At 43.6% G+C, this 27,245-nt stretch overlaps 1 protein-coding gene across 1 annotated transcript; it reads left to right on the forward strand.

The window, feature by feature from the left end:
- The first annotated feature begins 22,359 nt into the window (after window positions 1-22,359).
- LOC133749354 (serine/threonine-protein kinase MARK2-like) lies at window positions 22,360-23,481 on the forward strand. Its single transcript, XM_062178528.1, has one exon. It carries the CDS (start codon window positions 22,360-22,362, stop codon window positions 23,479-23,481), a length of 1,122 nt encoding a protein of 373 aa, XP_062034512.1.
- The last annotated feature ends 3,764 nt before the right edge of the window (window positions 23,482-27,245 follow it).

Raw genomic sequence — 27,245 nt, forward strand, 5'->3', positions numbered from 1 at the left:
ACAGTGACCTGCCCTCAAGGAGACCCAACAGGCCAGTCCACTGCAGTGGCTTTCAATGTGGTAAGCCTGGGCTTCAGCAGAAGTCAGCTTGTGAAGAGCCCTGGTAGCTCTGCCAAGAGTTGGATCACTGGAAATGGACCTGCCCTGGAGTCGAAGGATGCCCAGGTCAGAGCCACAGATCTTATTGGCTCTAAGCTGAAAAGCCCTTCACTCAGCCCAACTTCCAAAGTGACCACTGCAGCTGAGGGGATGGTCAAGTAGGGTCAGCAACATTGCAGGCAGAACTGTAAATTTCTTGTTAGAGATGCCCCCTGCCTTTACCTGGCCAGCTCTCCTCCCAGGCCAGCCAAGTAATGAAAGTCAACAGAGTGCCTTCCCCTAGGAGGTTCACACCTCCCTTAGGATATACCCCATGTGAAGAGATAGATAGGTCTGGGCCTCTTAACTTACAAGGCCTAAAGCCCAACAGATTATTATCAAGCCCCTTCTATCAGGTTCTATTTGCCTCTCAATCAGAAAACTTAATTGTAGCTTAGACAGCACCTTTCTTAGCTCCTCTAATAATGACTCTGTCCTATTTTCTAGACCCTGTCTAGCATACTTGGCCTCATTCCTTTGTAATCATAACCTCTACTCTACCATCAATGGCTCTACTCCCAACCTGTGTGTACTGATGGTCCTCTTCCCCACTTAATGCTGTATAATTGTTCAAACCTGGTAAATGCCACTCTTAGGATCATTGGTTACTATCCTCACTCTGTCTTTTATGACCTTGTCTAAATATGATCAGAGTCGGTAAACTTGGAGGGCTTCCATAGCCTTGGCAACTCATGACGACAGCCTAGGATGGTTACTGGCGCCATAAACTAGAGTATCAATTTGTTGGGTTAACAACAGGAGTCACTGTGCACTTGCTCCTCATGTGGGATCTCTGTCCTTAATGTGCTGTACATTGTGATTTAATGCTATAACTAGTATCAAACAGTACTTTACATTTTGTGTTTCTGTGTGGGTGCAAACTGTTGAAATCTTTACTTAGTATTACTAAACTGATCTTCTGTATATAAAAATAATTGAAAATGAATCTTGATGTGAATGGAATGGGAGATGGAGTGGGAGATGGGAGGGTTGTGGGTGGGAGGGTGTTTATGGGGGGGAAAAGCCACTATAATCCATAAGTTGCACTTTGGAAATTTGTATTTATTAAATAAAAGTTTAAAAAAAAGGAAAAAAAATGCTGACCTAGTGTTAGCAAAATGAACACAATCTGGGGTTGGCATTATGCCAAGGCAATCAAAGCCACCACCTGCAATAGTGGCATCCTATATGGATGCCAGTTTGTGTCCTGGTTGCTCCACTTCCAATCCAGCTCCCTGCTGATGACCTGGAAAATGCAGTGGAGAGAGGCCCAAGTGCTTGGGCCCTTGCCACCCACATGGGAGACCTGGAAGAAGTTCTTGGTTCTGAACTTTGGCTTGGCCTAGTACCGGTTGAAGTGGCCATCTGAGGAATGAACCTGTGGATAGAAGATTTTTCTCTTTCTCTCTCTTTTCTCTATAACTCTTTCAAAACAAACAAGTAAATAAATGAATACAACCTATAGGAAGTTTATTTCATATTTCTATATATAGGAAGGTATATGCAAACATATATGTCTATCTTGTTAAATTTTCAGCAAAAGACAATCGTTTTCATTCTAGTTTTTATTTTCTTGTATAACACTGGTTCAACTTCAGAATGTAACCTCAGGGAGCCAGCACTGTGGCAAAGCAGGTAAAGCCACCGCCTGCAGCACCGGCATCCCATATGGGCACAGGTTTGAGTCCCAGCTGCTCCACTTCTGATCCAGCTCTCTGCTATGGCCTGGCAAAGCAGTAGAAGATGACCCAAGTACTTGGGTCCTGCATCCACATGGGAGACCCAGAGGAATCTCCCGGCTCTTAGTTTCGGATTGGTGCAGCTCCGACCTTGTGGCCATTTGTGGAGTGAACCAGCGGATGGAAGATTCTCTCTCTCTCTTGCTTCTGCCTCTCTGTAACTCTGCTTTTCAAATAAATAAATGAATCTTAAGAAAAAAAAGTAGCCTCAAGCCTTTCTCATTGTACTATTTATCACTCCACTTTGTTATAAACACTTCAACTTTCGAAGTTCGCTATCTGAAAAATTATTTTTTTTTGGTAAGGAGCTGCCATGTGATGCAGCATTTAAGACAGTGCTCTTAAGACATTTAAGACTGCATTTAAGACACATGCAACATTTAAGACCCACATCGGAATGCCTGGGTTTGAGTTCCATCTCCACTTCCAATTCCAACTTCCTTCTAAAGTGCACTTGGGAGGCAATAGGTGATGGCTGAAGTGGTTGGATTCCTGCTGCTCATGTGGACAGCTGGATGGAGTTCTTGACTACTGGCTTTGGCCTGACCCAGCATTGGCTGTTGAAGGCATTTAGGGAGTGAACTTGTGGATATAAAATTTCTGTCTGTATCTGTCTCTCTGCCTTTTAAATAATATTTTTAAAATATTTTTTAAATAATAGGACTATTATTTTTGCAACTGAAATCTAGGAATGAAGACTCTGTATCTTCTGCACCACCCCTCCCTTTTTTTCCACTTTTCCTCATGCTTTTGCTCAGAATATTCAGAAATTAAAATGATCAAAGGAAAAGTGTTCCTGAATGACACCAGGAGAGACAAGGACTGTTGATATTCAAGGAATGCAAGGATCCCAAGATGATCATTCTTTTTTTCTCCCCATATTTCATTTCTCACTTAACTAGCCTGATAAATCCCCCATGTTTTGGGAAGGAATGTACTTAGCTCTACAAGTAGGCTTTGTGATGGCTAGATATCAGGCTGCTTATTTTGTGGATGGCTCTTTGGTACAAAGAAGCAAGAGTTACTAACAGTAACATAATAGTGTATCAGGTAATAGGAAACCCATGAATAGAAAGAAAGAACACAGTTGTAGAACTGGAAGACAACCTGCATTTCATGTCAAGGACAAAAGCAGCCTATTCAGCCCTGCCATATAGAACTGCAGTAGCCTTCATGACACCTCTACAGCTTCAAGTACATGACGTCTTCACAAAGTTCATGGAAAAGACATGTTGTAAAAAAAAGGTCTATACTAATTTAAAAAAAAAATTTTGTCCCAAAGTTAATTCCACTTTCCCATGAGTTTAATGTTTTGGTTTTGCATTGTTCATGGGTCATTCTTTTTTGTCTAGCATTTGATATAGTCATATAGTTTTTTTTTTCTCATTTAGTTTTTAAAAGGATGTGAAAAATAACCTGCTTCAAGTGTCTAGGAAGATGTCTTCTTCTTGTTTTTCAGTTGCAGTTTCTAGAACTCTTGAGGAATGCAATGTGAAGCCTCATCGTAGAGCTGGGAACAGGTGTTACTGAGTGAGTTTGCTGGAGCAGTGGAAGTCCAGCTCCCAAAAACCAGAGCTTGGCTCCTTCTCCAAAACATACAAATCACAGTCATGGAGCAGAGTCCAAACTGCATGGATTACCCTTCACAGTGATGGAAATTTTTGCACCCTGAAAGAAGAAAAATGCAATTTCCCAATTCCCACTCAATGCACTAAACTTACATGTTGGTGAAGCAAGTCTTCAAGAGTAACTGTAAAAGCTTTGACAGTGATCATAATACCAACAGTCGCTTACATGATTGGAAAAACATCTAATTCATCTAAAATTTGTGTATCATCATTATGCTAGGAAAGGGTGAACCAACGGCAAAGGAAGACCTTCCTCTCTGTCTCTCTCTCTGTGTCCACTCTGCCTGTCAAAAAAAATAAGATTAAAGCAGAAACATGTTTGCCTTATAGTTGCTGTTTTATTTGGAAACACTCTAAAGAAGCATGGCTAAGTCGAATCATTCATCTTTGACTCAATTTCCATCTTCAGACTGTTGCTCATGGTGAACTGCACACAACACAGATATCTCAGAATCTGCTTTGATGTTTGTTTTTTCTCTCCAGTTCATTTTTTATAGAGTCACAAAATAGACATTAAAAGACAACATCTGAAGTTCTGGAAATTGAATCAGCTAGTAACACTTGCAGAGATTACCTCGTTTGTGACTTATCTGATTGTTCCGATGAGATCCACAACCTCCTGTCCGGGATGTCCTTGTCCTTTCCTTGGTGTGGGAGCCCCAGTAGCTTTCTCTGGAACATGCAGGTTAGGTCAGGCCCTGGAACATGGGGATACTGGGAGAGCAGGCTTGTCAATTTGCTGCTGATGGAGCGCAAAGGGAGAAGGGAGAGGCTGATTTGAACACCACTTCCAGATGGCTCGCAGTCACCCATGGCTGTCGGGCTTCCTATGGCTGTTTTGAATTTCCTAGGAGGAGCAGGGACAGCGAATTTGATCACTGGTTTATTTTCTTCTGCCCGTTTGCGAGAGCCCAAACCCTCAGGACAGGATCACACCTTGACTTTGTGGGTATCCAAAACACGGGCTCGCTAAGTGAAATTGCACAAGATGCCATTTGTCACCCAAACAAACCTAGTGTCCCTTTCTTCCTCCACCTTCTCCACCCTTGGGAAAATAATTTATAAAAAATAAATATGGGGCCAGCACCGTGGCTCACTTGGTTATTCCTCCGCCTGCTGCACCAGCATCCCATATGGGCTCCGGGGTCTAGTCCTGGTTGCTTCTCTTCCAGTCCAGCTCTCCACTGTGGCCTGGGAGGGCAGTGGAGGATGGCCCAAGTGCTTGGGCCCTGCACCCATGTGGGAGACCAGGAGGAAGCACCTGGCTCCTGGCTTTGGATAGGCCCAGCGTTGGCCAGAGCGGCCATTTGGGGAGTGAACCAACGGAAGGAAGACCTTTCTCTCTCTGTCTCCCTCTCTCTCTAACTCTGTCAAATAATAAAAATAAATAAATAAATACTTTTTTTCTTGGCTTGTTTGCTTGCTGTCTTGCTTTTTCTTTCTCTGTTTCTCTGTCTTCTATTTTTTTTTTTTTTCCTACCTAAGGTGAAATAGTGGGACTCTAGGTGTCCAAGTAATTTCCAGGTCACTGACTGCCTTCATTTTCTCTCCCCTTCTTTGTGTGGCTGGACCAGGCCTCAGTGCACCTAGGCCTTAAAGAAACGGAGTGTGAATTCTCAGCTCTCAGATTAGCCCTGCCTCCTGGCCTTCCACCAATTCCCCAGACTTTCATTTCTTCTGTCTTCGCAGGGGGCACTGTTTCTGTTTTGTTTTGTTAAGAATAAGGTTTCAGAGCTATGTTTTCCCTGCTTTTTAGGGATTTAAAAACTTATTTGTTTGATTTTAATCATTTGTATAATAAAAATCTTTTTTTAACATTTGAAAATAATCTTCAAACTGTTGAAATCTTTACTTAATATATACTAAACTGATCTGTATATAAAGAGAATTGAAAATGAATCTTGATGTGAATGGAAGGGGAGAGGGAGCGGGAAAGGGAGGGTTGCGGGTGGGAGGGAAGTTATGGGGTGGGGGGAGCCATTGTAATCTGTAAGCTGTACTTTGGAAATTTATATTCATTAAATAAAAGTTAAAAAAAAAAGAAAATAATCTTCACGTTACCAAATAGGATGTTTAAATTCATTTTTACTATATTTAACGAAAATCATATTATCTATTTAGTCATTTTATTATTTACCATGATTTCTGAGCAAACTCTTTAGATCATTGTTCTGAGACCAGTGCTATGGCATAGTAGGTTCAGCTGCCACCAGAAGCTCCAGCCTGCCCTATGGGCACTGGTTCAAGTCCCAGGTGCTCCACTTCTGACCCAGCTCCCTGCTAATGCAACTGGGAAAGCAGCGGAAGATGGCCCAAGTGCATGGGTTACTGCACCTATATCGGAGATCTAGAAGTCCCTGGCTCTTGGCTTCTGCCTGGCCCAGACCTGACTGTTGCAGTCATTTGGGGAGTGAACCACTGGATGACAGACTTCTCTCTCTCTTCCTCTCTGTAACTCGACCTTTCAAACTAATAAATAAATCTTTTTTTTAAAAAAAAGAGCATTTTCTTATTATGTTCAAATAAATGACTGTATATTAAAATGCAACATGAATTTACACATTAGAATATAAAAATATTCAAAAATGGATTTAATGAAACAATATTTGTAATTCTTGCATTTTGCACTTAATATTTTTGTAATTTCCTGGTTTATTTGTAAATAAAAAGATACAAGAAAAACATTCAGGGTAATGGAAAATGCAGATAACACATTCTGAGTGAGAATAAAATGTTTTTCCAACAAATTTAAAACTCAAATGAATATAACACTTTCTGTTGTCCTCTTCTTAAACTGTATTTTGAATAATAAAGCTATGTAAGAAAGTTGGTGTGGCGACTGGAAATTGTGTATATGGAGGAAAGAAACAGGAGAAAAGTAGAATTCTAAATTTCATCTTTGCCATTAATTTGCATTTAAATGCTAATATTTGTGTTTTTTAAAAAAAGTTTTATTTAATTGAAAGGCAGTCCATCAGAGAGATGAAGCGACAAGAGGAGAAATCGAGATCTTCTACCCACTGGTTCATTCTCCAAATGGCTGCTACAGGCAGGGAACAAGGAGACTGGAACTCCATCTGGGTCTCTCACCTGGATGGCAGGAACTCAGGTACTTACTTGGGCCATCTCTGCTGCCCTCTCAGGTGCATTAGCTGGGAGCTGGATCAGAGGCACAGTATCTGGGATTCTAACCAGTGCTCTGATATGGGATGGCAGTGTGGTAAGCTGCAGGTTATCCCACTGTATCAAAACACTAGCCCTAATATTAATGTTTCTTATGTTTGCAAGCAATGATTTACTCTGAGATAGAAATCTAACAATACTTAACTTGGAGTAAAAACAATTCAAATCACTGTTCTGTTCAAAAGCACCATGGGAGCCAGGGTATCTCAGTTCAGCTGTTGGAGACCTGAATCAGGAACAAGCTCATGTGGACTTTTCCAGGCCCTGTGTATGCCCACTCTGCAGCCAGTTTAAGTGACTTTAATGGAGTCATTTCTAAGGAGTGGGTGGAAGGGACATTACTGACTTGAGAGAAAGAGATTGTCATGTAAGTGATTGTGCTCTGTACAGCCTAGTGCTGCCTTACCATCAAACTTTCTTAAGAAATCTTAGGCAGCATGAAGGTACAGCTTACAGTACATGTGACTATGTTTGTTGCTCAAACTTTTATCTTTTCATTTTAAAATTTATTTTTATTTTTTTAAAAAGACAGAGACAGAGAAAGAGAGGTCTCCATCTGCTTGTTCACTTTCCTAATGCCTGAAACATGCAGGGTTCTCCCAGAACCTGATCTGGGTCTCCCATGTGCGTGGCAGGGACAGAAGTACTTGGACAGTCAGCAGCTACCTTCCAGGGTGCACATTAGCAGGAAGCTGGAATAAGAGCAAAGCCAGGGACTCAAACCCAGGCATTCTAATATGGGATGCAGGAATCCCAGCCGCCTGGCTTGCTATGGTTTGGATAAAGCTATGGTTTGGACGAAGAGAGCAAGTTTTTTTTTTTTCTTTTTTGCTTCTTGGAAATGGCTATGCATTCAGACTTTTTTTCTGATTAAGTAAACTCTTTCATCATGAACAATTCAAAAATTCTCAAAACCACACATTTTTTAAAAACCAGTTTTTTCTATCATGCTTACCCAAAGATTTAGTGATTGAATTTTGACGTCCACTTATTTATCTTTCAATTCATTGTCAATTATCTAGCACTTTAAAAAAATGAGCTGTTAGTCTAAAAATGGTTTGACAGTATGAATTATTTCCATATGAACATTTCTATCCCATGTGATTAAATATTGGTTTACATGTTTCGTATGCATTTTGGGGGATGTTATTTCATTATATAATTTTTATAAGCCCTTTAAGTTGGATGTTTAAGCAATTTTCACTTGGTTTATTTTTATAAATAAATCTGTGATAAATACATCTATGGATATACATATAAATCTGTATAATCTCTCATCTGTTTGGGGTAAGTTTTGAAAATGGCATTGCTTGATCAAAAGAGGTCTATATTTTAAATATTTTTTTAAGTATTGCCATTTATCCCTTCATCAGTGTTTATTTCTTTCTGTGAATGCCAGCTGTGTTGCCAGGAACCATTCTGAGCTCCTGGTGATACAGCTGTGAGCGAGAAACCAGTCGATGCTCTTAGCGGTATCCACTATTTGGGGAAATGGCTAACAGATAAGGTAGGAAAGTACAATACACAAGAGCTGTAGGGAAGATGGAAGCCAGGGAGGTGAACAGAGAGCCTGTGGGAGAAAGAGAGGAGTAGGTGCTATATTTGTACATGAGTCAGCTGGGAAAAGCTTCGGTCTCCCCTTTGAGAAGGTTGGATAGAAAGTGAAAGAAAGTGACTCTACATGTGGCGAAAAGCCTTCCAGCCATGGTGAGTGCAGGCTCCACAGCCCTCAGCCAAGCATGGGCCTCGTCACTAGAGGGGAGAAGGAAGAGTCAGAGCCGGTAGAGCCAATGGGAGAGGAAACAAGCCATGGGGTTTCCAGGCAAGGATGGTGTGAAGGGCTGCTGTCAAGATGTGGCTTGTACTCCAACTCAGATGGAATGTCATCTAGGGGTTCAGGTACAGAAGTGACCCGATTGGATTGGGCTTCCTGACTCCTGCATTAAGACCAGAGTTTTCAGGGTAGGAACAGAAGCAGGGAGTCCAGTCAAGGAGACTGTTGAAGTCCGTGGGAAGAAAGGACATCAGTTGGACACAAGTAGTAGCCACAAAAATGATGAAAATGGGTCAAATCTTGAAGATAAAGCTGACAGGACTTAATGACAGATTGGAAGTAGGGAATGAGAGAAAGAAAATAATAATTTAAAAAAATGACTGCATGTTTCCTTTGTGTCCGGTGCCACTCACTGGAAGACAAAGACTACAAGGAGCAGGTTTGAGGAAGAAAATCTGGCTTTCAGCACTGGATGTGATAATGTGGGAATTTTACAAGTGCTGACTAGACAGTCTGAGTAGAGAGAAAAGTCAGATGTAAAGAAATACATTTTGGAGTCATCAGCGTTCCATCAGTTATTGCTTTGTGAGAAACAACCACGAAATCTCGGGGGAGTACAAGAGTTTATTTCTCACAGGTCCTCCAGTTGACATCAAGTTGGTTCATCCAGCAAAGCAGCACTAACACTACTTATCATGCTGGACTCTGAGGGTCACAGTGGACTTGGTTTCTCATGGTGGACTGGGTTTTGCTCTTCTCCACCTGTATCCCTGCGAGGACTCTGCTGTCTTCTTCTGGAGACATCAGAGGTGAAAGGGGTGCTCCTGGGGCCTGTGCTGTGGTGCAGCCTGGTAAAGCCACTGCGTACAGTGCTGGCATCCCTAATGGGTGTGGGTTCAAGTCCCGGCTGCTCCATTTCCTGATCCAGCTCTCTGCTATGGCCTAGGAAAGTAGTAGAAGATGGCCCAAGTCCTTGGGCCCTTGCACCCTCATGGGAGACCTGGAAGAAGCTCCTGGCTCCTGGCTCCAGATCGGCACAACTCCGGCCGTTGTGGCCAACTGGAGAGTGACCCAGAAGATGGAAGATCTCTGTCTCTCTCTCCCTCTGCCTTTATAACTCCCCCTTTCAAATAAATAAATCTGAGAGAGAGAGAGAGAGAGAGAGAGAGGAAGAAAGAAAGAGGCGTTCCCACTGCCTAACCACATTTTGTGTGTCACCTTGTCCCATTAGATAAACCAAGTCACAAGGCCAGTCCCAAAGTCAGAAAATGGAGGGCTCCATTGTACCACTTGTAGAAGAAAATATAAAGTCACAGAGCAAAGGCTGTGGGTATGATCAGAAGTCAAGAGGTGAGAATAAAAATTGAGATGCAGAATGATTGCAACAAAGGATTTCCTGGCAGACACAGAAGAGAGTTCCTATTTCCTTTGTTCGAGCCAGCTTTGTGTGGTTGTTATAAAACTCATCTGCTCATGCGAGGGATGGAAAATAGACTTTCTTGTCTTAAAAACATTAATTCTATTTCTTCAAGCTGAAGATGGAGAAATGCTTGGAGTCACTGTGTGATCATGATTGTCTTTGCCTAAATGACCAGAAAAAGTCGCCTGGGAGATTTTGTTCTCTTTTCATTTTATCCATATATTTAATAATCAAACAGGGATAAGCATGAAGTTCAAGCAATTGTGGCTTTTCAGTCTAATGCAGCACCAATTTACTCTCTATCACTAATTTATCAGAAGAGTTCATGTTTGGTGAGAACCAATGAATCAATGATATGAGTCTGAGGACTGAGTGACTCACACGTGCAGTGTGGACAGTGTGATAAATTGTAAAGCTGCCACAGAAAAGCTCGTCTGCCGTGCTCCCCTGCAGATGGGAGGCCTCTCATTCTGAAGTGACTTCGGTGAGAAAGTGACCTATCTGACTCGGGATGACTCAAGTCTCACATAGCCTACCCAGTCCCAGCAAAGGGCATTCTGTCCTACTTACAATGCACACAATCTGTTCAAGCCTTTGAAATGCATTATGTGTGGGCTGCATATATTTGCAGTGAGTTGAAAGCATCCTTAAGATTTCTGAGGTGTGGCAAAAATATATACTCTGTGACCGAGATACTTATGTTTGGAAAGGAATTCTAATATAAGGATGACAAGCGTTCACATGCAAATTGCATGTGGATTTAGCAGCTATCTGAGAAATGTGCATAGGGACGAGGGGCTATGGTAAAGTTTCAAATAGGAGGAAAATGTTGCATTTTTAGCAACTGCCCTGGAAAACCATGTTTCCTCTGGCATATAGGAAAGAGCACAGTACTGCATTCCTTTAGTGTATAAACAACCTCCATTAAGCAGTAAGAGCACTGCTGATTTCATTACTCAGGAAAAACATTCCTCTATTCATTCGCATTAGGTTTGTTCTCTCAGAACAAGACTTTTTTGTATGACTTGGAAAGTGATCCAAAGACATAAATGTGTTGAACTCTAATTAATGAAACCACAGTGATTGGAATTTTGCTTTCACTAAATAGCAGATTTATGGATTCGTTGCTTGATGGGCCCTGTTTTGATATCAGGCAGACATAATCAACATAGCCTTGCTGTGTATCACTGTGTTTTTTTGGTATTCACAGGCATAGCTTCCCTTTCTCAGTTAAAAAGTACGCTGTTGGCCGGCGCCGTGGCTCAACAGGCTAATCCTCCACCTTGCGGCGCTGGCACACTGGGTTCTAGTCCTGGTCGGGGTGCCGGATTCTATCCGGGTTGCTCCTCTTCCAGGCCAGCTCTCTGCTATGGCCCAGGAGCGCAGTGGAGGATGGCCCAAGTCCTTGGGCCCTGCACCCGCATGGGAGACCAGGAGAAGCACCTGGCTCCTGGCTTCTGGCTTCGGATCAGCTCGATGTGCCGGCCGCAGCGCACTGGCCACGGCGGCCATTGGAGGGTGAACCAACGGCAAAGGAAGACCTTTCTCTCTGTCTCTCTCTCTCTCACTGTCCACTCTGCCTGTCAAAAAAAAAAAATTAAAAAAAAAAATAAAAGTAGGTTGTCAAAGATAGGTAAGCAGAGCTAGGTGCTATTTGCCTTTGAGAGGTCAGCAGGGTGAAGCCCGACTCAGCTGGATTCTAAAAGGATCTGGATCTGTCTGGGAGGACAGAATCCTCCAACCAAGAGACTGTTTGCCCATACAAAGCAAAAACTTCAGAGCTGGGGCCAATCCAGCTTGTGTTAACATAAAATAATTCCATCCAAAAAATAAAAGGTGTTTCAAGGGCATGCTTTTCCTTAAATCACTGTATACAGATGTTTCCTCATTAACCCACATATCTCAATTCTTCAGTGTTTCTATTACACAGAGTATGGAAAATGTGAAAGACCTATAAAGTAACTGGTCTTTGACTTTGCCACTTTAGTGACAACAAATTTTAGAGCCTGCCTCTTGTTTTCAGATCTCTTATACATACAAGAAGCAGGACAACAACAGCAAATGTGTAGTTTTAAATTTTCTCCTAATTTCTCAATCCATTCCAGGCTAAAAGATTAACATTTCCATAAGCATTTATATATTTTCAGTTTTTTTTGCTAAAATTCATCCAAAGTCTCAAAATATGCAATTAATATTAGGGATGTTTATGATGGTTGGGAAAAATATATGTGTAATAATCTAAATATAACATAAAAATGGGAGTTTTTTAAATGGCTTAAAAGAATGTGTGTGCATGTGTATGTGCATATTTGAGCGGGCATAGTATGACTGATGATAGCTTTGTCAGCTTTGTGCTGTGGCGTTGTATAGGCTGAATATGCTAGTCAAAAAAATTAAAAGTAAAAAAAAAATCTTACCTTGAACAATACACATACACAATCTTTTTACCAAGATACTGCAAAATTACCAAACGTCTGATTCATGTGACCATCTGTTTGTAGTTAAAATTCCTCTTTTATGGCCGGCGCTGCGGCTCACTAGGCTAATCTTCCGCCTTGCGGCGCTGGGACACCGGGTTCTAGTCCCGGTCGGGGCACCGATCCTGTCCCGGTTGCTCCTCTTCCAGGCCAGCTCTCTGCTGTGGCCAGGGAGTGCAGTGGAGGATGGCCCAAGTCCTTGGGCCCTGCACCCCATGGGAGACCAGGAGAAGTACCTGGCTCCTGCCATCGGATCAGCACAGTGCGCCGGTTGCAGTGCGCCTACCGCGGCGGCCACTGGAGGGTGAACCAACGGCAAAAAGGAAGACCTTTCTCTCTGTCTCTCTCTCACTGTCCACTCTACCTGTCAAAAATAAAAAATTTAAAAAAAAAATTCCTCTTTTAAATTAACCATAATCATAAGTGGATGATCATACAATCTGATTTGATGTATCTTCACATTTTCAAAACATGCTACTGTATCTGGAGGAGAGAATGCTGTTTCAGTGTGGTCAGTTGAGACAGTTAATTCATTTTTACCCAACTTCATTGATTCAAATACCCACTTGGCTCAAATACATCTCAGGATTAAGCTTTCCTGTTAAAACTGCACCATGCCAATGAATGGCATCTCAAACAGGATTTCATGATCTAAGTGGTAAATGAACTTTTTTCTCTGTTTCTGTGTGGGGATGGGGTAAAAAGTTCTCACAGCTGCCAGACAAAGAAAGACTCTATTTAAAGAGTGGTTGGAAGCACAAATGTTGATTATCTGAATGAAAGAATTTAATTAAGTTTCCTAAAGAACAGGATACCAGTGACATCAATGATTGGCAACATGAAGCAGGGAAATACAGTATTTAACATTACGATATTTTTCTCTTAATGATGCCAGTATTAGATTTTGGCTGCTGTCCTAGAATATGCACAATGGCTTGGCAACAAATTAATTATTTTGCAATTGCAGATGTGGAGCTTTGGGGTGTGAAAAATCTCTTTGCCAAGATGGTTTTGGGAAAAGAACCAAAGCAATCATTTTATTTCCTCATGTATGCACATATCCTTGTTTGTGAGTGCAGTTGAAATGGTCCATGTCGGGTGGCCACAGGATGACCAACAACATTCAGTTTGTTTCTGGAAGGGGCTCTGTAACACACACACTGAAGACAAAAAAACAAACAAAAAAGAAGGCCTCAACCGATGTGTGTCATAGTTGATAAAGATAGCAAAAAATAGCCTAAAATTTGCACAAATTATCTTCAGATTACTCATATCTCCATAAAGCAGACCATGTATATTAACCTTTGACAATTATTATTTTAATGATGATATTTAAGGTCATGTTCACTTTCATTGCACCTGAAACTTGTTATGGTGACCTATGCTCATCGGAGTTATGGGTCACAGCATTTTCACTGAACAGTAAAACCCCACACAAGGGAGTAAGAAAATGTGACATCGAAGTCATCAACAAAAAGGACACAGGGAGAAGTGTTAAGTTTTAGATGTGAGGTGACAATTCACACAGAATCTTTATCATTAATATTTACCCTTGTAAGGTTTAGCACTTAGTCTTGTATTTGAGAAAAATGTATTGAGTTTTCCTTCTATAATAGACCTCAGTTGTATATTCTGTATCTCGTGTGGTTTCAATGAGAACAGATTTAAGTCAGTACTGTTCTCAATAACTACGTAAGAATTCAGGCCACATATGTAGAGCTGTACAGATTCTAAGACTTGCTCTGCCATTTCTTTGTGGCATAATATTCAATAAACAAAATAACTTCCCTGGGCCTAAATTTCTTAAGCTAATAAAAACATAAAATATTGAGATCTACCTTAGAGGGTCATTCAAAGACTCAGATGGGATAATATGTGTGAAGCATTGGATGCATTCCCTGAACAAAATATGAGTTATTATGTTAGCCATGTAATTTTGCATGATATATTTCCATAATCATGAATGTGTTTATGTATTATATATCTACAACTATGTATGAATACTTACATGCATAAATAGGCTAAACATATAAAAGTATGAATGTATAATCAAACTATATTAGATTTCCAATTCATTAAGAAGGTATATATCCAATGAAAGAAAGTGCATCAAATGCACAGATCTTCATTTATTCACACCTAAGCCCCCACTTCTTCAGTTTGCCCACATCCCACACACAGTCATTTAATCCATATTATAAATTCAGTGACACCTTTGGAGATGTTTAGAAAGTATCTTATTTTGAAATCTGTTTTTCTGAAACCAAAGACAATAGAAAAGCACCTAGTTAATGGAAGGTGTAAGTAAAGTGAAGCCTGCTCACCACAAGCAGTTTAAATAACACAATCTCCTCTTATAGCTTATCCTATAACATAAACTCAGTGCAACATCCAAATAAAGGAAAAATAAGACATTTGGACACTGATGATGGGATAAATATTGATTATTCACAGAGCTGTACAGACTATGTGTCCCTCAGCTATGTAATTTTGACAGATGCACAATTCCCTTTCTGACTTCAATAAAATAACAAGGAATCATTGTTTTACCTTATTTTCAGCTAAGAGATACAAGAATGACTTCTTTGGCCTATAATGATTCTTACAGTATTATCTGAAAATGATTTTGTATTCATTTGCTACTAGCCAAAATATAAAAGTGTGCTCAATGGCTGTGCTTCCCACATCATTTTAAGTATTTGTCAAATTGCACAATACAAGAATGTTCTTTGTGCTATTGCTAACATGTTTTCTCCTATGTCCCTTTCAGACAAAATTGCTGTCTTCATGGTCTTAGTGGGTTCTCTGCTGACATATGAATCCATCATGAATATTCACGTTGGAATCTAAATCAAAATTTATGTAGGGTTCTTAAATTTAGTTAATATGTTATTAATGATAGTATTTGGGGAAAAATCTTTGAAAAAAATACTTCTTTCTTAGTACTAAAACACTGTGGTTTTTATTTTAAATTGACCTTTGTTCTGAATTTAACCTCAGGGATGTGAAAGTAAAAATTATATAAAAACATCACCCCCTTGAGGCTGAGCCAGTGTAACTTACAATTTGGATGTCTTCTGTTCTGTATTCATTTATGCCTCCCTAAATACAATTTAAAACTTTATATTTAATATATTTAAGTACTTTTTTTCTTTTTTCAGAATGAGGAGTATCTTAGCTTCTTTTTTGCATCTTATGTTCTGAATAACAAACAAAATTAAGGCCAAGCTTAACTATATTGAGATAAATATTCTTTTTAATTTTTACTTTTTTTTTTTTTTTTTTTTGAGCGGATAGTGAAAGAGATAGACAGAGAGAAAGGTCTTCCTTTGCCGTTGGTTCACCCTTCAATGGCTGCTGCGGCCGGCGCACGGCGCTGATCCGAAGCCAGGAGCCAGGTGCTTCTCCTGGTCTCCCATGCAGGGTGTAGGGCCCAAGTACTTGGGCCATCCTCCACTGCACTCCCGGGCTACAGCAGAGAGCTGGACTGGAAGAGGGGCAACTGGGACAGAATCCGGTGCCCTGACCAGGACTAGGCGCCGCAAGGCGGAGGATTAGCCTACTGAGCCACGGCGCCAGCTAGAGATAAATATTCTTATTCATTAATTACAGATAATGAGAGGGGATCTGTTCTTAAACTGAAATACACTGTGTTCATAATCAGAGAAAGTTGAAGCTCTGAGCTTCTGACATTGCAGCCTGATCCCTCTGTCCTTTGAAGAGACAAAAGATTTCCAGAAGATTCCAAAAGATTTCCTGCTAACCAGGTGCCCCCAAGGCTCTGTCAAAGGGTGACAGCCTGGTACATGTTCTGAATCTCCTGAGATCTTTAAAGTTTAGATCTACCAAAACACCTTTAAATTTTTGATCCTTAATTTTATCAGAAGTCATCCAGCCCAGGACAGGTGATGGAGCCGGGAGCTCAGCTGTCTGTCCGGAGGTAGTCAGGAGACGCTATTCCATCTGGTTGTGTTTAGCATTGTGTTGTTGATATGGACAAGCTGTTCAAAAGCACATGAGATTAATCTCAGGGGAGATACTGTAGACTACAAAGGCATATGAAAAACACAGTACAAACAGGATAACAGGAAGGAAAGTATATTTTCCTTGGACTGGAATCCCCAGCTTATTTTATTATGGGAATAAAGAAAACAGGCACTCCCTTCCCACTCTGCCCCAGCATACAGAACAGTTGCCCCCCATGAGGAAGTACTTGCCAGGCTGGCCATTTATGCAAATCTAATTATCTCACACATTCACACTGTGAGGAGGTGACACCAGATCCCTAGGGAGGATGAGAAAGGCGGGGCATTAATTTGTACAAGTACAGTAACTAGTAAGTACTAGAATCAGTATTGGAGCTTGGGAGTCTTGCGTATTTCACTTCCCTGGACTGATTTGCTTCCCGAAATGCAGAATTCAGAGGAAGGAATACAAGAATGGCCTCCATCCAGATCTCCCACATGGGTTGCAGGGACCCACGCACTTAAGCCATCAGGTGCTGCCTCCCAGTGTGACTTGGAAAACTGCAATCAAGTAGAGGACCTTGGTTCTTGTCTCACAAAGAATTTCCATGCAGACAAGACAATGAGCAACTCAGGATTTATTTAAATCAGAAACTTCCTGGCACAGCAGCCAGAAGCAGGGCTCCAAGAGAAGAAGACATGAGAAATGAGACAAAGTGGTGTGTTTGAAGCACAATATGGGCAAGCAGAATAGCAGCTTACAGAGTACGCGGACAAAACCCATCATGAGGGCCTGACTTGTATCTCCCGCTTGCCTGTTCATAATAATAATAAAAAAAAAATCCATAGACAGGTGAAATAGGTAACTTCTTTCTATTCCTATGATAAAACTAGAAACTTAGAAGGCTGGAATGGGGCCAGCACTGTGGCTCAGTAGGTTAATCCTCCACCTATAGTGCCAGCATCCCATATGGGTGCCAGTTCTAGTCCTGGCTGCTCCTCTTCCAATCCAGCTCTCTGCTATGGCCTAGGAAAGCATTAGAAGATGGCCCAAGTCCTCAGACCCCTGCACCTGCATAGGCGAGCATGAAGAATATCCTTGGTTTCAGATCAGCCCAACTCCAGCCATTGCAGCAATCTGGGGACTGAATCAACGGAAGGAAGACCTTTCTCTATATCTCTTTCTCTCACTGTAACTCTGTCAAATAAATAAATAAAAAATATTTTAATAAAAGGCTGGAATAACACTTTTGTCTTTTCAGTTCATAACTGATCATAATGATAGGATTAAATGTCAAAGGGATCACATAAACAAGACTAGTGTCTGCTAATAATAACTGATATAATTAAAAAGGAGAGAACAATCCAACATGGGAAGCGGATACACAGCAGACTCATAGAATGGCAGATGTCCTAAACAGCACTCTGGCCTCAGAATCAGCCCATAAGGCATTCATATCTGGCTGAAGAGTCCACAAGAGTATTTCAGGCATGGAAAGCCAAGGCACTGTGGCAAAAAAAAAAAAAAAAAAAAAAAAAAAAAACTTAAATGGAAGATCTCTGTGAGTGAGATACCAGTAGAAAGAACGGGTCACCAAAGAAAGAGGTACCTTTCCCTGAAGGGAGGATAGAACTTCCACTTTGACCATGGCCTTGTCTAAATAAGATCAAAGTTAGCAAACTCAAAAGCCTTCCATAGCCTGGGAACTCATGACAAGCGCCTCAGGTGATTATTGACATCATAAATAAGAGAGTCAATTGTTAAATCAACAACAGGAGTCACTGTGCACATACTTCCCATGTAGGATCTCTGTCCTTAATGTGTTGTACTATGTGAACTAATGGTATAACTAGTACTCAAACAGTACTTTGCATTTTGTGTTTCTGTGTGGGTCCAAACTGTTGAAATCTTTACTTAATATATACTAAATTGATCTTCTGTATATAAAGAGAATTGAAAATGAATCTTGACGTGAATGGGATGGGAGAGGGAGTGGGAGATGGGAGGGTTGTGGGTGGAAGGGTAGTTACGGGGAGAAAAAGCCGCTATAATCCAAAAGTTGTACTTTGAAAATTTATATTTATTAAATAAAAGTTAAAAAACATAGTAAAGTTGTGGGAGAGTAGAAGAAGAGCAAACACCACTCTTGGGCTTTTACTTTCTTATACTGGGGAAGGGTTCATGCTTTTCACTTTTATACTGGACAGTTCTATTGTATTAAATAGAATTATGACCATGTTACTATCTTTATTGGAGATATATTTGGTTTAATCAAGAGGGGATACAGATGACACACTGAAATGGCTATACTTGTGCCAGTAAATTTTTAAGGGTCAATTTAACTCCTGTTGATTCCCAGATACATGGGAAAGCATTGTTCCTGGGTATGTTTCTGGAAGGGATAGCATTTGAATCAGTAGACTCAATGAAGATGGCTCTCACCAATTATGCAATTTCAAAATAATCTATAGTTCATAGGAGAAAGTGTTTATTACAAATGCCCACAATTATTGTTTTCTTGACATCATTGTTTTTGACAGTTACAGAATCTGAAAACACCATTCACCACATGTCAGAAAAGAAAATGTCACCTTTAGTCAAACTAAGTCAATCATGAACTGGAATTATTCACTAAAATAAAATTAAAGCTACTTCCTGTACTTGTGTCTTAAAAAGAGAGATTATTTATTTAAAGCCAGAGCTCCAGAAAGAGAAAGTGAGACTGAGAGAAATCTTCCATACACTGGTTCACTCCTCTGAAAGCCACAACAGCCAGTGCTGGGCCAGGCCAAAGCCAGGGACCAGGAGCATTATATGGGTCTCACGGTTGGGTGGCAGGGGTGCAAAGACTTGTGCTTTGCCTAGGCAATAATCAGGGAGCTGGGTCAGAAGTGGAGCAGCTATGACACGATGCAGCACCCATATGGGATGCCTGCAAGGGATGGCTTTACCTACCATGCCAGTACACTGGTGCCACCCTCTGTATTTCTTAAAGAGAAGTACTACCGGCTGATCTCAGAGATAACACACCTATAAACCATGTCTATTCTACTATAATTAGACTATATAAAATCATTAAGTCAAGTTTAATAATTTGATTCCTATACTGGAAAATTCAACTTAAAAACTGAAGAAATACACCTTGAAATGAAACCATATTTCTAGACATTGTAAAACCAACATTGATGCTAAAAGCTACTAAAGTTATGCAGATTCTTTTTTAAAATCATTCAAGTTTTGTTCCACATTGTACTGGAAATACTAGCTAGAGAAACTAGGCAAGAGAAAAAATCAAGGGCACCTAAACTGAAGGGAGGCCACGTTGTCACTTTTGGCTAATGGATGATCTTACATATAGAAATCTCCCCAAAGACTCTACCAAAATGCTGAGAGAACTAACACAATCAGCAAAGTTTCAGGCTGCAAAGTCAACATACAATAACCAGTAGAAAGCCAATCCCATGTTCAACCGCTACACTAAGAAAAAAGCAAAATAACTGGGAATACATGGGACCGAAGAGGTAAAAGATCTCTACAATTGAAACTACACATCATCAATGAAAGAAATTAAAGAGTATTTTAGATATGGGGTTAGCACGTAATACTTGGAGTTTTATGGCTAGTTCAATATTTCAACACACATACACTCGGCATAAATTGATCCTACCAGACAATTAGCCTTCCCAGAGATCTTATTTCTTTTCAGCTTTGCCGTCCTGTAGTTCAGCCTCAAAGATTCCTTTCATGCAGAGCAGGCCTAGTGGTGAGGAATGTCCATGTCCCTCCAAACTTCATGTTCAATCTTCAAGGTCAATGCTACAGTATAGAGGTGGGGAATGCAGGACTAGGGCTCCACTCTCTTTCACAGGATGAGTGGGTTCATTTTTTCTAAAATAAAAAGAGTTAGATACTTATTTGAAAGTCAGAGATACAGCAAGAGAGGGGGAACAGGGCAGAGGGCAGAGGGCAGAGGGATATCTTCCAACTGCTGGTTCACTCCCCCAAAGAGCCACAACTACCATGGCAGGGTCAGGTCTGTCTTGAACTCCATTCAGATCCTCCACATGGGTGGCAGAGGCCCAAATACTTGGGCCATCTACTGCTGCTTTCCCAGGCACAATAGCAGGAAGCTGGATTGGAAGTGGAGCACCCAGGCCTCCAATCAGTGCCCACATGTGATGCTGCTGTAGCAGGGTTTAACCTGCTGGACTCCAGTGTAGGCCCCAGAATACCTGACTGTCTAAAAGTGCTTGAAGGGGTGAGGTTGTGATTAAACAATCTGAGGACACCCCAGGAAGCCATGCTCTTTCCTTAAAATTTACGGGTGAGTGTTGAAATAAGATGTGGTACTTTTTTAAGGGCTACAATGCAATTTTTCTACACAAGTACTTAGCTTCAATCAACCACAGCAAACCACCAGCCTTTCCATTTTACCATTTCTCTCTGAAGAGGGCACAGCAGCAGCAGAGACGGAGTGCTTTTTAGACATCAAGTCTGCCGGAGCCCTGATTTTAGTCATCCAGCCTCCAGAACAAACACTGAGGAATACATTTCTGTTCTCTTTCAATGACTCAGTTCCAGGAATTTTCTAAGAGTAGCTCAGGGCCGGCACTGCGGCTCAATAGGCTAATCCTCTGCCTTGCGGCGCCGGCACACCGGGTTCTAGTCCCAGTCGGGGCGCCAGATTCTGTCCCAGTTGCCCCTCTTCCAGGCCAGCTCTCTGCTGTGGCCAGGGAGTGCAGTGGAGGATGGCCCAAGTGCTTGGACTCTGCACCCACATGGGACACCAGGAGAGGCACCTGGCTCCTGGCTTCGGATCAGCGTGGTACACTGGCCACGGTGGCCACTGGAGGGTGAACCGACGGTAAAGGAAGACCTTTCTCTCTCTCTCTTTCACTGTCCACGCTGTCAAAATAAATAAATAAATAAAAAAGAGTAGCTCAGAAATCCTGAGACATCTGGAAATGTCTCAATTTCTCCCTGCTATTCTAAGGACAATCTGGAGAAAGCAGCTCTCTCAGCTGACACTTAGATGGCCTTCCATACCTGGACTATGCCAACCCAGCTACCTTCTGGTTCTCCAGGGTTTCTAACAAGAATTCCGGTGATGGTCTAAGGGGGAAAGGATGATGAGAGATCCCTTCCTCTCAGCTCTGTCCACGTGAATAATGTGCCTGGTGGTGCCACAGGCAACAGAACACTTTGTCAAGGTTATGAGGATGCCAGAGAAGTTGTAACATCATTCTGAGACCTACAATTCAGAGATTCTTTAAACGAGAAAAGAAAAGGCCACTGGAGCATCCTACATGTTTTAATGTCTCAAAATATAAACATCAATCTGTATCACCAACCTAAGCCAAAAGCTCTTGGAGTTCTTGGCGCCGCTCATCCTTGATTGGTCACCGCCTGGCTCTGACTTCATAAAGACCAACTGCCATGAAACAGAAATTCGTGTAAGTCCCTGCTGGACTGCCATTGGTCCATTTCTCACTCTGACTTCATAGAAAAGCCTATGATCACATAATTCCACACGCCTATATAAACAGCTGCCCGGCCCAGGTTTTTGTCCGCTTTACCAGGGAGCTATTTCGGTGACCTGTGTGACTTGGACCCATCTTTGCGTGCGCTTGAGCTGGTTGTTGGTGGTGTGCTGTTTTGTTTGTTTGTTTGTTTCTTGTTCTATTTGGTTTTTTCTTTTCCCCATTTTGTTTTAGTTTGTTGTTTTCCTCCTATTTCTTGTTTGGCCCATTGTGTCTTTTTTTGCACTTTTTTTCTTTTTGGCTTCCCCCATCTTTAGCTAGGAAGTGCTGCTAGATCTCTTAGTGTTAGTGTAGCTATTTAGTGTTTGTTGTTTTGGAGTTTTTCTGGTTTTTGTTTTCTGTTTTGGTTAGATAGGGCTTAGTCTTGCCACTGTGTTTGATTAGTGTAGTTAGTATAGCTAGTGTGGCACTGTAGTCAGATCGGCAGGTAGTCCCCTTGTTGGCCCTTTCTTTTCTTAGTTATTGTAGTTAGGGTAGCTCCTTAGTTAGCGTACATGGACAGGAATATTAGCCAGAGCAGAGAAGAGAGTGTAGTTAGGGACACCCACCTGGAAGGCCATGAGGCTCTGGATGCCCTCACCAGCCATCAGCTTGATCTCCAGTTTCTGTCAGTCCTGGGCAGGGGCAGCTTCGCCAGGGTGCTGCTGGCCCGCCAGCCGTCCAGCCAGCGGCTGGTGGCCGTGAAGCTGTTCAAGGAAGACGAGAGGGACCCTTTCGGCACCAGGCAAGCGATGCGAGAGGCCAGCATCATGCAGCTCCTGAGCCACAAGAACATCATCGAGCTGCTGGAGGTGGGTTGCGTCGGCCACCACCACTGCCTGGTGATGGAGCTGGCGGACAGGGGCGACCTCCACCAGTACGTGATGAGCCGGGGCGGCCTGCCAGAGCCTGAGGCCATGGTTATATTTGATCAGATCCTGGCGGCCGTGGGCCACTGCCATGAGCAGGGCGTGGCCCACAGGGACCTCAAGCTGAAAAACCTACTGCTGGACTCAGACATGAATGTCAGGCTGGTGGACTTTGGGCTGAGCTGCCAGCTGCCCGAGGGCGAGCTGGTGTCCGGCTTCTGCGGGACACCAAAGTACAGCGCCCCCGAGGTGTTCCAGCAGGAGCCGTATGACCCATTCGCAGCAGACATGTGGAGCCTGGGGGTCATCCTCTTTGCCATGCTGGCGGGGGCCATGCCCTTCACAGGGAAGGACTGGGAGGAGCTGCGGGACTGCATCCAGAGGGGGAGCTACGAGCTCCCGTGTGCGGCCAGCCCAGCCCTGGAGGAGCTCCTGAGCTCATTGCTCAACCTGGACCCAAGCGACAGGCCCACGGTGGAAGTCGCTCAGGAACATTGGTGGTTCGATCCCATACGAGAAGGAGCCGAGGGCGAGGAGGTGACCGTGGTGCAGCCCCTGGGGGTTCCCGAGGACCCAGAGGCCCAGGATTACCTGGCGGGCCTGGGTCTGCTTCCGGACGCTGGAGCCTCGGTGCCATCTGGTCCTGGAGGATCCAGCCGGAGGTCCCTGCAGCTGGACTCCCGGAGCCTGGAGCAGGTACAACCCTTTTGGCAGAGCGTGGGTCTGGCCATGGTCTCCCCATGCAGCTTGACGGTTTTGTGGGCATGAGGGAGGTGCGGAGTGCACCTGTCCTCCTCACCCGTCTTCCTCTCTCTCCTCAGGGACACAGGGAACCCCAGCCTGAGCTGGAGTCCGAGTCCGAGGCGGAGTCGGGTTCAGAGTTGGTGCTGGAGCTGGAGCCCTCGCCGGAGAAGGAGTTGGATCCGGAGACGGAGTCAGAGTTGGAACCTGAGCCAGAGCCTGCCGCTGCTGCCCCCGTCCTTCCCTTTTCCCTCCCTGGACAGCTGAGGGAGAGGAGCCCTGGTGCCCCCGAGCCCGTCCCTGTGGTCGTCCCTTCCACCCCCAGCCCCAGGAGCAGACTGCACCTGCTGGGGCCAGAGGTCCCAGCAGCTGAGCCTCAGGAGCCTGGGACCTCAGCATCGGCCTCTGTCCCGAGCAAGGGCCGGCAGGGGCTGGGCAGGAGGATTGGCAGGAGCATCCTCAGATTCCTCCTGTGTGCCTGCTGCCTGCCGGCCCCAGCCCGCAGCCCTGGCCCCCGCAGCCGAAAGGTGGTCCCCCGCTAGCCTACCTCAGAGCACATCAAGATCAGGGGTCGCAAGCTGAGCCTCCTGAAGCTTTTTCACTTGCTTGAGAGTTTTCTGTGCTTCTCATGAATAAAAATCTGAACTGTATGCATGGAATTGGTCCTGTGTGGTGTTTGGGTCCGTGTGTACACCTTGGCATGGATGGATGGAGGTAACAGGCAAGAGGATGTCACATGACAAATACAGTCCCCTCTCATTGCTCTGGCCCTACCACAAAGGCTGACCTCCAAGACCTAGCGAGCAGAATATTGGTTCCAGAGGCTGGTTGGGGGTGGGGGGTTGAAAGGGCAATGTGGGCTGGATACTGCAGTGTGGGAGAGATGGAGGTGAGAGGGTGGTGGGGTGATGGTGGTGAGGGGTGTGTAGAGGGAGGGAGTTGAAGAGAGGGAGGGAGTAGAGAAAGGAGTGTTCCTAAACCTCTAACACAGCAGGGAGGTCCTAGTCACTTGGGATGTGCACTGAGGTAGAATTGCATATCCATACCCAATACCCACCTGCATTGCCAATGGAGAACAAGACCCCACCCCCGAGGCCAAGGACTCTGACATCACAGTGCACGGGATTGGCCAAGTGTGGACTCAGGCAGCTGCAGGTTGGAGCTGGGCCAGAATTTCAGTTGTGGCCTGGGTTCAGCTCAGAACAGAGGAGGCTATGTAGCTGAGGTTTCCCTGCAAGTGTCAAGACATTGGGTCACCTCGCCAGAGAATGGACTTCCAAAGCTGCCTGTGAACACAGGAGGGAGCTGGAAGTCAGCTGGAGGCTGCCAGCAGAGGACAGGGCCTCTCATTCACTACCTGGGGAAGCTGTAGATGGGATGGTACTTAGCTAATGATCATTCCTTTCAAATCTGAAGTTAAAATCAATGCTCCCCCATACACATCACAGAGCTCATTTGCTGTTCTGCCTCCTATCAGGACAGACTCAGAGCTGCACTGTATTCCAGCTTATGTGGGTGGGCTGGCCATTCTTGGAGGCCTCAGGGAAGTTACAGAGAAAAGGGACTCCAAGAAATCTCAAGGTCACCCCAGGGGTGACAAATGGTTCATGGCGATCCTCATGGGATAAGGCTGTGAGCCGTGTGCAGGGCAGACATGCAGGCACTCTGTGTGAGCTCCCTGCATGCATGTGACATGGCTACCATTGTCAGAGGTGAAATGGGAACACGGTTCCTGCTGGCGTGTGTGCACCTGCCCATGTGAGACCACAACGACAAGGTCCCAAGAAGCAAGCCCTGTTGGGAGTCACAGAGGTGGCCTGGGCAATGCCTCTGGTGGGCTTGGTTCTCCTGACCTTGCAATTCTGCGTTCCCTAACTGGTCAGTGCCCATTATCCTGGCCCAAGACGTGTTTCCCTCCTGGAGAAGTCCTGAGAGGCTTTGCCACGTCCCAACTTCAGCTTCCCTGGGCCCTGGGCTCCAGAGTTGAGATCGATGGTAAAGCACAGCAGCTCGTAGGGGCTGGTGTCTGTAGGAAGGGGCCTTTGCCAAGGCCGGTTCCAGGGCCACAAGACTGTGGATTCCCAAGAGAGGCAGCGGGGAAGACTTTCCTCTTCAGTGTACTACAAGGCTCACAGCCTACCTATCATGGTCCTGGTTCCTCCCCATCCTGGGGAGACTGTCCTTCAACCTGAGGGCAGGGCTGGGGAACCAAGAAGCAGGCAGGGACGGGGTGGCAGGTGTGTTGCCCCCATCTGCTCAACAGTGTGGGTTTTCTTTATTAGCAGAAACACAATTGAGAAATCCCACTGTTGCTGTCCTTCAAATCCATGCCTGGCTCTGTCCCCCTTCAAGGCAGGACTCAGCTTCTCCTCTCAATGGAGACCTGAACTCACCTGGCCCCCTGCCCACCTTCCCTCTGCACACATTGAACACCCATGTTTATCACAGGTACTGGGTCACCTCTGGTCCACTGCACGTGCTCTTTCCTCTCTGGGAAGCCAGCAGGCCGGGGACACCAAGCCTGAAGCTTGGATCTGCATCTGGGTCTCTCATGCTGGGTGTCAGGGAACCAAGGACTTGGCTGTTCACCTGCTTCCTCTCACAGTGTGTGTGAGTAGGAATGTGAAATTGAAAGCAGTGCCAGGACTGGAACCCAGGCACTGGGGTAGTCCATGTGTGCTTCTCAAGCAGGGTCTTGAGACCTGCCCTACTCACCTGCACCTCTCTGGCTTTTATTTAAACTGCAATCACCTACAGGTGCCAATTCGATGCCTGGCTGTTCCATTTCTGACACAGCTCCCTGCTAAGGCCTGGGAAGCAGTGGATAATGGGCCAAGTCCTTGCACCCCTGTAATCACATGGGAGACTGGGAAGAAGCTCCTGGTACCTGGCTTCAGACGGGCTCAGCTCCAGCCATTGTGACCATCTGGGAAGTGGACCAGTGAACGAAAAATCTCTCTCTCTCTCTCTCTCTCTCTCTCTCTCCATCTGCCTCTATGTAACTCTGCCTTTCAAAAACAATGTATATGCACCTAATTACAGGGTACCTTGCTATTTAAAAGAAATGATAATGGATCCAAAAGGAGACAGAGACGCCCCTATAATCTTAATGCAGGATTTCAATACTCCATTTTCAGCAACGTACAGAACAATCAGACAGAAAATCAGCAATGAAACAACAACAGTTAAATGACATATAGACTAAAAACTACATAATGGATATCTACAAAATTTTTCTTCCCACAGATGTAGAATACACAGTCTCCTCACCAATGCACACAACATTCTCTAGGATAGACCACATGCTAGGCCATTAAAGCAAGTCTCAGAAAATTCAGAAAATTGAAACATACCATGCATCTTTTTGGACCACAATGGAATGAAACTAGAAATCAAGAACCCAAGAATCTGTAAAACGTATGTAAACACATGGAGACTCTACAACATGTTCCTAATGAACAGTGGGTCAATGAAGAAATCAAAAGAGAAATCAAACAATGTCTGGAAATGAATGAAGATGACAATACATCATATCAAAATTTATGAGATTCTGCAAAAGCAGTGTTAAGAGGAAAGTTTATAGTAATTGGTGCCTACATCAAGAAATTGGAAAAGCACCAAATAAAGGAGCTATCAATGCATCTCAAGGGCCTAGAGAAACAACAACAAACTATTCAACAACTAGTTAAGAGAAAAGAAATAATTAAACTTGGAGAAGAAATGAACAAAATTGAAAGAAACAAAAAAAAAAAAACTCAGCAAAATGAAAAGCTGGTTCTTTGAAAAAATAA

Source organism: Lepus europaeus, chromosome 20 (genome assembly GCF_033115175.1).
Source record: "Lepus europaeus isolate LE1 chromosome 20, mLepTim1.pri, whole genome shotgun sequence".
Classification (NCBI taxonomy): domain Eukaryota; kingdom Metazoa; phylum Chordata; class Mammalia; order Lagomorpha; family Leporidae; genus Lepus; species Lepus europaeus.